The sequence below is a fragment of the Cynara cardunculus genome, assembly GCF_001531365.2.
Source record: "Cynara cardunculus var. scolymus isolate 2C chromosome LG 13, CcrdV1, whole genome shotgun sequence".
Classification (NCBI taxonomy): Eukaryota; Viridiplantae; Streptophyta; class Magnoliopsida; order Asterales; family Asteraceae; genus Cynara; species Cynara cardunculus.
Window position 1 is genome coordinate 18867739 of NC_037540.1, and position 10870 is coordinate 18878608.

General features: G+C 32.3%; 1 protein-coding gene across 3 annotated transcripts; it reads left to right on the forward strand.

Moving 5' to 3' along the window:
- Nucleotides 1-1844: 1844 nt before the first annotated feature.
- LOC112525876 (metal-nicotianamine transporter YSL3-like) lies at nt 1845-4995 on the forward strand. 3 transcript variants are annotated; one of them, XM_025136189.1, is made up of 7 exons: nt 1845-2457; nt 2536-2708; nt 2784-2881; nt 2972-3106; nt 3193-3382; nt 3451-3566; nt 3817-4995. In XM_025136189.1, the coding sequence occupies exons 1-7, from the start codon at nt 2055-2057 to the stop codon at nt 4778-4780; spliced, it is 2079 nt and encodes a 692-aa protein (XP_024991957.1). In that variant the 5' UTR covers nt 1845-2054; the 3' UTR covers nt 4781-4995. The 3 variants fall into 3 exon arrangements, with proteins under 3 accessions (XP_024991957.1, XP_024991955.1, XP_024991956.1); XM_025136187.1 differs by having other exon boundaries at nt 3451-3562; nt 3846-4995; XM_025136188.1 differs by having other exon boundaries at nt 3211-3382; nt 3451-3562; nt 3846-4995.
- Nucleotides 4996-10870: the final 5875 nt, after the last annotated feature.

Below are 10870 nucleotides of genomic sequence, written 5' to 3' on the forward strand. Positions count from 1 at the left end.
ATCTGTTAAATTTGTAGTTTTCTTTATTGGTTTTAAGAGTTTATCTTAAAACTCAAGTTTCTTGGTTCTTTGCTCTTGGTGTAAATCGAACACATTTGTGGAGTCGTCTAAATATGTTGGATTTTAAATATATTGGATTTTAAATTGTCATACATTTTTTTTCATCTATAGTCTGTAATTGGAACCATAAATCTTATTTATTCAAATTGTATTAATATATAAAAACCAAGTGTAACATATATCATCGTTAAATCTTATCTTATAAAACCAGTGGAACTTCAAAATCGTTAAAACTCATGGCTCCCGCCGCATTGCGCGGGTACACAACTAGTGCATCAATTAGCAGTACTTCATGTATAAAAGATGGTTTTTAAAAGTTTTTATCAAATTCTTTATAATATAATATAGATAAAAGGTGAAAAAAACCTTCCTTATTGGGGTATTATAAATGGAACACATGAAATAACATATGTTATATGTTAGAGCATGAAATATGTTCATAATAATGTAATATGATATGTATGACATATAAAATGGAAGAGTGTTTTATAGTATTTTTTATATTGAATTTGATTTTTGATGATGAAAAAATCGTTTAAGATTTTTATCGTACTTGTTGGAGCATTTTTTTTGTATAATATACTCTGGATCTATAAATTGTCATGATTGGGCCTGGTTTGTGAGTTTGGTGCATCGTCATGTGCATCTGTATGTTGTTTATGTGTGCTTGTTTTGTTTGTGTGTTTGTTGCATGTCATGTGCATGTTTGGCGATAGATGAAAACATGTGTTGCGTGTGCGTGTGTGATCTTGGAGAGAAACAAAGATTTCGTGTGTGCATGCGTGTATCTGTTACACATACACGTTTGTTTTACTTTTGTGTGTGTTTGGAGGGAGATTTTGAGATTCAGGTGTCTATCTGTCATGTGCGTGTGCGTGTTTGGAGAGAGAGAGAGAGAGAGATGTGCGTCGTGCGTTTTGCTCTCGCGACTTACTTGCGTGTGTACAACATGTCGACATCCAAGTTTGGTTCCATTTCTCACCTTCAACATTTTATATATTTTCATTTTTGCCTTGTCTTTTAACATATACCAAAATCAAACACTTAATTAGCCTCTAATTTTTATTCCAAACAAAATACTAAGAGGCCGTTTACCTAAATGCTTACCCGGTAAGTGCTTATCATTAACATTCAACATTATACTTTATTTTGATACGTAAGATTTTAGTACATCAAAACATATCGAATGCAACAAGTTACTGAGTAAGTGCTTATCTGGGTAAAAGTCGCTATCCTTACTTACGGGGTAAGAATCTCTATCATTTTCATTGCTCTTACCCGGCAAGATTCTTGGCCCTTTTCATGTTCATCCGATAAGGAAATTTATCCGGTAAGCACTTACCAAGTAAGTGTTTAGTAAACGGCCCCCAACTCTCTAATGTGTTAACAACTAATCGTAATCTCAATCTGTATCATTAATTCCTTAACAACTTTGAAGCTTACATATTGACGTACATGTGTATAAAACTCCTAAAACTACTTAAATGGAGATAGTTTACGAATCTTTGAAATCCGATCGCTTTTAACAGTAAGATTAACGCTCAAACGAAATAAAGAAAATCAAGGGTCCCTTCTGAAACAAATGAAAAAATGGAATTAAATATACAGATGTATGAAAGTCAAGGGTTGTACGGATAAAATGAAAATGGTATGCGAAAATCAATTTGAGCCTACCATACTAAACAACACAAAAAAACACCGATATAAATGAATTTAGTTTGTACTGAGTCTGATTTCATGTGTACTACAAACACCTTTTTGCAGTACAACAGTGGTTTGATTAGGCCATTTACCACCACTTTCCGTTAATGGATTGGTTGAAATTATCCTTCCACACCTATTAATGTACTACAATTATTGCACCAAATAAGCCATCTAATTTCTTCTGGGGTTAAGTTTTCAAGACTTCATCGTTTCTTGTTTCTCAATATCAAGATTGTTCTTCCTAAATCATTGATTTGAAGTGGGTATTTATTGATTTGAATTTTTGGAAGATGGAGAATTCGAAGGAGATAATGGAGCAGACGAATGAGGATGAGGATGAGGATGAGGATGAGGATGAGGATGAGGATGAGAATGAGAATGAGAATGAGAATGAAAATGAAAATGTTAACGTGGTGAAGAGGCTACCACCATGGACTGCACACATTACATTACGAGGACTTGTGGCAAGTTTAGTGATTGGTGTGGTTTATAGTGTTATAGTAATGAAGCTTAATCTCACCACTGGCCTTGTGCCCAATCTCAACGTCTCCGCCGCTCTTTTAGCTTTCGTATTCATTAAAACATGGACCAACCTCGTTCACAAAGCTGGATTCGTTACAACTCCGTTCACCAAACAAGAAAATACCATCATCCAGACTTGTGCTGTTGCATGTTACAGCATTGCTGTTGGAGGTATACACAATTTCTTTACTTCACTAATATTGACTTCATCTTATGATTATTGATTTGGATTAAGGATAAATGATGTAGGTGGATTTGGGTCTTATTTATTGGGATTAAATAAGAAGACCTATGAGGAAGCAGGTGTTGATATAGATGGGAATTCTCCAGGGAGTCATAAAGAACCTGAAATTGGTTGGATGGTTGGTTTTCTGTTTGCTACTAGTTTTGTTGGGCTCTTCGCATTGGTTCCTCTAAGAAAGGTTTGTACTTTATGATTAATTGACTTGTACTATCTTAGAATACTTGCATAGCTAACCATGTTGTAAATGCTGTAGATTATGATCATCGACTACAAGTTGAGATATCCTAGTGGAACAGCTACAGCAGTTCTCATCAATGGCTTTCATACTCCAAAGGGTGACAAGATGGCTAAGTATATATGCATCGATTTTGGTTCATACACATCAAACATATATAACCACTTAGCGATTCATGCATTAATTTCATTAAATTGTTGTTGCAGAAAGCAAGTCATGGGTTTCATGAAATTCTTCTCTGCGAGTTTCATGTGGGCTTGTTTTCAATGGTTCTATTCTGGTTCGGGCACATGTGGATTCACTTTTTTCCCAACATTTGGGCTGAAAGCTTTCAAGAACTCGTGGGTGTTTATATTTATATTATTTTGGTTAGTTTAAGGAAACATTGTATGAAGATCTATGTTGATAAATTTGCTATTGATTGCAGGTTTTATTTTGATTTCAGTATGACTTACATTGGAGCCGGAATGATATGTTCATATCTTGTGAACTTGTCGTTGCTTGCAGGAGCTGTGCTTTCATATGGTGTTATGTGGCCACTCATTGGCGACCGTAAAGGTGCTTGGTTTCCAGCAAATTTACCTGAAAGCAGCATGAAAAGTTTAAACGGCTACAAGGTTTGACAGTACGATAAACTAATCTTCAACATGGATAAGATTCATATTATGATTTGAAATCTTTGCAGGTTTTCATATCCATTGCTCTTATCCTAGGAGACGGCCTGTATAATTTTCTCAAGATCACAATTTTTACAGCAAGAACCATATATCTAACCTCTCGGAAGAAACCCAAAACTAGTAAGTAATAATTCCAGAAGTGCAGATAAGAACAGAAAGAAGACAAATATTTTGGATTAGTAGCATGATTAAAACACAAACTAGCATCTCATTTCAAAATCTTGCTAGATTTCTTAGGGGTTATTTGGCTTCATCACCTCCTAAGAAGTGGTTTTTAAATCCATGATTTTTTGACAAGTTTATAAGCATTATTGTGTACGGAAGTCATGAATTTAAAAAAAACATCCCTGATTATGGTTCTTACCTGTATCGAGTGACATTCTTGTGGCACTGTTAAATACAGATCCAGATGACACCAATCAACCCCTAGATGATTCTGAACATAATGAGGTATTCTTGAGAGAGAGCATTCCCTTCTCGCTAGCGGCTAGTGGTTACCTGATCTTGTCCATTCTTTCTACCATAGCCATCCCACTTATGTTTCGAGAGCTCAAATGGTATTTTGTTCTCGTGGCCTACATTATTGCACCATCTCTGGGATTCTGTAATGCATATGGGGCTGGTCTAACAGACATGAACATGGCATATAATTATGGAAAAGTTGCGCTCTTTGTGCTATCTGCTATGTCTGGGAAGCACAACGGGGTCGTTGCTGGGCTTGTAGGATGTGGTTTGATAAAGTCCATTGCCTCAATTTCATCTGATCTGATGCATGATTTCAAAACGGGTCATTTGACCTTGACTTCACCACGGTCCATGATCGTTAGCCAAGCCATTGGGACCGCCATTGGATGTCTAGTGGCTCCGCTGACCTTCTTCTTATTCTACAAAGCATTTGACATTGGAAATCCAAATGGAGAATATAAAGCTCCTTACGCTGTTGTATATCGAAACATGGCCATTTTAGGTGTCGAAGGCTTCTCTGCATTGCCTAATCATTGCTTACAGCTTTGTTACCTATTTTTTGCGTTTGCCTTGATGGCAAATTTTCTAAGAGACATTTGTCCAAAGAAATTAGCGAAATTGCTTCCCTTACCAATGGCTATGGCTGTGCCTTTTCTGGTTGGTGGTTATATCGCTATTGATATGTGTGTGGGAAGTTTGATTGTGTTCATATGGCACAAGCTCAATAAGCGAAAAGCAAACCTGATGGTTCCTGCTGTTGCTTCAGGTTTGATATGTGGTGATGGATTATGGATTCTACCATCATCGATCCTTGCCTTAGCTAGGATCAGACCTCCGATCTGCATGAATTTTGTGTCCACAAAGAGCTCATAAAACTAGGATTTATGTTGAAGAATCTCAACAATCTTTAGCATTTTTGTTTTATATTTAGAATAGGACGTAGAGAGCAACAGAGTTATAGTAGTAAAAGATGGTTATGGCTCTGTCCAAACATGTATATGTTTCTTGTTTCATTGGAGACCTTGCTTGTGCATTTTAGTAGCAACAACCAGGAACTATATGTACTACAAACAAAAGAAAAGGAAATTTCAACAAAAGAGTCATGAAGATCATATTTCATTCTGTAACGACCCACCATGCACCTCCCCTATTTTGGCTAAAACTCTTTTTGGTCCTACCACCTATGAAAGTGAAGGAAATGTGGAAAAAGAACTAAAGAAACAACAAGCCACTACTGCAATTAGGTGTTTCATGACGACCACAAGTTAAAATGTGGCAGGTAGTGGACATGAAAAGATGATGTAACATTCATTGACCCTACCTTAGATAAGTATCCATAAAAAAGTGCAAGATTTTTTGTTTAGTCTAATTTTCACATGAATCATCTTCAGCCAAAATAATTCATTCCAACTACGTAAAGATAATTGAAATCATCACCATATAACACTTCATCCGTTTTAGAAAGAAGAACCACTCATTTTCTTATAGGATCAGATGACCCCACCATATTGGAATTCATTAAATCATAATCTATTCATCTTGAAGATGTATTATGAATAATAGAATGATAGTGAAACGACTAATGTTCAAAGGTTGTACAAAATATCAAAGGTTATCGGGGTGAAATAGATGATGTCATAGTTAAGCATGGTGGATAACTGATCTTTAAGAGTAATATAGACTATTATCTATTGTTTGGCCAGAGTGTGGACTTGAATTTCACTTGAACAGAAAGTGTAGTACAAGGGACTTTTTCCGTATTTCGACCGAAAAATATAACAAAGACATTATTGTGGAGATTCTTACCAATGGAAGAGCAGATAGGAGTTAGACATGAACCACATGATGATGATGACATGAAGGATGAAACAGAACTGAAAGTGATAATTTGCTTCTATTAGTACTTTTACTCTGAATTACAAATTTGAAACAAGAAAAACCATGATACCAATTCCCTTCTCTCCATGATCAGAAACCCCCCCAAATCAAAATGTATATTTATAGATTGATCAATTCAGTAACACCCCAACAAAAATGACCTCTACTCAAAGTTCACACATATCTTTTAACTAATTTCGTAGTATATGGAGTTTAGTTGTAATTTATAGGTGTACCGAAACCTCACTCAAATGGGCAGAGAGTAACGGTGAAGATGGTTGCCAACAAAACTACCATGAAAGAAGAAAGGGGGAAGGCGTTGATATTCTATTCCTAGCATGCTCATGACGCAATTTGTTTGCTTAACGAATTTGTAATGAATAAGTGATTGAAGTATCATCATCACGTTAAAATGTGTAAATTGCCATTAAAACGCAACAAAATTTTCAGGAATTTAGGTAAACAACGAACAAATTACATTACAATATCCAAATAAGGATCATAAATCGAGTTTAGAAAACCTGTTTGCTGAAACACGCAAGCCTCGTACAGCCAGGCCCCTTGAAAACGGAATACATCACCTACATATCGCCACGATATCATGTGATGGAACCATCTCCAAATCATCCAGCAAGTCACCAACAACTTCATCAAAATTCCACATATAGATTACTATTCCGTTTCTTCTGCCGAATTGGCACGTCCACGGGAGTTGATTGGTTGTACTTGATGGGCCCCGGAGGCATTGTCCGAGCATCCATGGCGGCAGACAGACTATCTCGTAGTAGGTTTTCAGCTAACCAAGGCCCATTCATCGTTCGGAGAAGATAAAGTCGAAGACGTTGATGAAGGTGCCGAAGGAAACGACAATGGAAGATGACATGGCAACAACGATTGCGACAAAATCAGCCATAGTTCCGGTTGTTGAAGGCGGTTGACCAACAAACTCTTTTCCATCGCTAGTGGCTAGAAATTGACTGAAATAACAAATTCCCTTTATGTGATCGTTTTAAAGTGAATTCTCAAAATAACAGCCGTTAAAGTTTACGCAAATGAACCACCTTTTTTAATCTAAGAAAATGGAATTTATATAAATGCATAAACTCTTTTCTATTTTGGACAAAATGCATAAAATAGCAATCTACTTTCATAAATTTCTTTATTATAGCATTGTACTTTCAGTTTTTCTTATTACAATAATGTACTTTCAAATTATTTTTTATTAGGACATTGTACTTTGAAAATTTTACCCATTATAGCATTGGGTAACCTTTTGATTTAAATTTACCCATTATACTAGGTTTCCATGCCACCTCATTGTCCACGTAGGCTGTCCACATGTACTATAGTGATGTGACTTTCTTATTACATCATTGTACTTTCAAAATTATTTTATTATAGCATCTACTAGTTCTTATTAAACACTGTATTTTTAATTTTAATATTTAGATATTTTACATTTTTTTAATAAATGTATTAAATGAATTAAAAAAATTATAAATTATTCATTAATATACCAATATCAATAAAACTAGTAGAACACAACTTATCTCGCTAATATTTTTAAAAAAAATATGTGTTTTTTTGAAAAAAGGAAAATAAGAATTGTTCTTTTTTTACCAAAAAATATTATCTTTACTTGACGAATATATTATATTTGTTTAAAAACTTTTTACTTGACGTATAAATATATTAAATTAATTAAATTTTTTTGAAGTATTTATTAATATAACAATATTAAAAAACTGTAGAAAACAATTTATTTCGTTAATATTTTAAAGAGAACTTTAAAAGATATGTATTTATTTGAACAACATAAAATAGGAAAAATTGTCTTTTTTACAAATAAAATATATCTCGAAAACAATGTTGCATATTTATTTAATAAATATTTTACTCTAAGAATATTTAATTTAAATGCAACTTAATAAGAAAAAGTAAAAAAAAATGTTTTTTTTAGATAATAGCAATGAAAAATGAAAATCACTAATAATAATTTGAAATATGTTTTTATTTTAATTTTAGTTAAATCATCAAAATGATGTGTCATTCACATCACCTCATTAAAGCCACACAAGCAAAAAAGTCAAAGGGTTAACCGGTTTAAAAGGTAACAGGTTACCCATTGCTATTATGGGTAGATTTTTTAAAGTACAATGCCTTAATAAAAAATAATTTGAAAGTACATTGCTGTAATAAAAAAAAACAAAAGTAGAATGCTATAATAAGAAATTTTGTGAAAGTAGGTTGCTATTTCATGCATTTAACTCTTCTATTTTCAATTACATTTTATATCCTTATAATTAATTATATAATATAATCTACATCGTTTTTTCTCATATTTCATTTTATACATTTATTATTATTATTTTTATTCCATCTAATTGGATAAGTTTAAGTTATTTGTTGCATAATTATTTTTTTGTTTGTTTGTTGGTTAATTATTATTGTGTTTGTTGTCCCTTAAAAACAAAAAATCTTTTTTCTTATGTTGTTTTTTCTGTTAGTGTGTTTAATCAGTATTTTCTCTTTGTCTGTTAATTTTATTAATTTTTGTGTTTCTCTGTTTCTTATAAAAAATATAAAAATTTTTAAAAACTGGAAAATAAAAAATTGGTTTATCCTCATGTCAAAAGTTTTAGACGTTTTTTTTCTAAAATTGATCTCAGACGTTTGTTTAAAAAAGAACTTACCTTCATACACCTTCAATTAATTTTCAATAAGACTTGTAAAATTATTTTTTCTAAAGAACTAAAAATGGTTTTAAACGATGAAGAACTTTTTAATTTGGAAGACCAGTTGTATTTGTCAAACCAAATTTCTGCTAAAGAATACATTTTTTATGACGAAGACAAAAATATTAGAGTCGGTTTATTGCATGATACCTTTGCAGCTATTTATACTATTATAGAAAAGACTCTAAATCCAGACTGTAACAGTGATTTAGACCTTATTAATTTAGAAAAAGTTACTTGTGATCATAATTGACAAAAATATACGGGAACTGATAATATTCCCTGTGTTATTTGCAATCTTTTTCCGCATAAAAGACTAAGAGCAAAATGCTTAAATAGCCATGTAGAAGCGTGCATAAAATGTCTTGAAAAGAAAGATTTAATAAAAATAGAACCAAATTATATAAATGTTGCCAAAGACCTTGATAAACAAGAAATCAGAGTTTTAAGAAAAAAAAATAGAAAATGTTGAAGATACGGTAAAACTTTTTCAAAAGAAAATAGACTTTTTTGAAAGGGTGGTAAAAGGGAAAGACACCACCATAGACGAAAATAAAGACTTTATTCAACAAGACTATGTGCAAGTTGTTTGCATATTAACAAACATTAAATTTTATTTAATTAACATACATCAAAAAATTGTTTCTCCTTTTACAAATTATATAATTGTAATTGTCTTATCAATACTTTTAAAATGAGCTAAATATTGAATATTTTTGGATTTAATCATATCACTAAATATCATAAATACATACGAATCATTTTCAATACTACACTTGATACACTTTTAGTTACAAATTAAATAAATAACTATAGGGGTATAAATCTTAAGTATTAAAAAAATCCGTATGTGTTTATGATATTTAATAATATGATTACATCTAAAAATATTCAATATTGATTTTATTTTGAAGGTATTAATGAGAGAATTATAACGATATAATTTGTAAAAAAAAATATTTTTAATATATTCTAGTTAATAGAGAGATTATGTATGTTAATATGACAAAAGTATAAAATAAAGTAAATGAAAAAATAAATGATGTAAAGTAAATCAAAAGTGAATTGAGTTGGATATATGACTATTTACACCTTATGGTCGACTTGCTTGAATCGAAGAAGAAGAGCCCACTTGAATATTGAATTCAGGCTTCCAACGGCGGATTCCCGATAAGCAGTCTCAACTCCACGGGTAACAGTAGCTTCCCCAGCGGTGCCTGTGCTCACCATTGGAATCCCATAATAAATTAGCCATAACACGTGGCGCTTTCCGACCAGGTTACTATCGAACAACTTTTAAATCCGCCAGTTGTGAACACTAAATGGCAAATAAATCAAACTAATTCAGAATTCCATGGTTAATTTCCCTAAAATGACTAATTTGTTGGAGATGTGTAATTACAACTAGGGATACAACAAACCTTATATCCAATTTTGGTTTGACCGAAAAATGTCCGAATTTACTAGGGATGGTGATACCCCACAACCCGACCCAAATTATTTAATAGTAGACTTTAAATAACAATTTTCAGACTTTTGATCCATCTTTTAATTATTTCTCTCACAAAATTTCAAAAATGTCACAATGTTTGCAAGTGACACCTCTTCAATTTGTATAAGGGTTAAAATGTAAAAAACAGTTTTTGAACTAGGTCTGCAAATACAGAGACCAAATCTGTAAATTAAATAAAGGTGTGCAAGTGGCACCTCCGCCACTTGTAGAAGTGTTCAGACTAGTTTATAGATTTGATCTCTGCACTTGCAGACCAGGTTGAGAAACTTCTTTTTTACACTTTGATCCACCCGTAAATTGCGGAGGTGACACTCGCAGACTTAGTGACATTTTTGAAATATTGAGAGAGAAATGATCAAGAGATGAATTTAAAGTCTGGAAAATAACCATTTTAATTAATTTTTTTAACATGCATATTCTATATGTAGATCTAATCAATCTTTGACGATTTAAAACTTGTAAAAGGATTACAATATTGGTTTGATGGTTCATGTAGAAACTTTTGGTAATATAACAACGTAAAAGTATAGAATTTCAATTATCGACTATTCTAATTTGTATCTTTGTGCTTGAACTATGTTTATTTGGTGTTACACTCAAACAAATACAACTTCTTTAAAGTTTTTGTTGATTCAAATTTAGCAAAACATCTTGTTTAAACGTAAAATAGAAATTTTTATACATAATATATTTATATAAATTTATTATATAAAATTAATTTTTTAAACAGGGAAAAATTCTCAATTCTCAAATAGGGATGGAAATAAGGATGGAGACGAAAGCTTATTTCCTGACAAAGATGAGAACAAGAAACTGATATCCCAAACTTATTATCAT

Bases quoted from the DNA above. Each gene is read 5' to 3' on its own strand.
- LOC112525876 (XM_025136189.1), top strand. From the start codon at position 2,055: ATGGAGAATTCGAAGGAGATAATGGAGCAGACGAATGAGGATGAGGAT. The intron at 2,458-2,535 runs GTATACACAATT...TAAATGATGTAG, and splicing joins TTACAGCATTGCTGTTGGAG to GTGGATTTGGGTCTTATTTA. The intron at 3,567-3,816 runs GTAATAATTCCA...ACCTGTATCGAG, and splicing joins AAGAAACCCAAAACTAGTAA to TGACATTCTTGTGGCACTGT.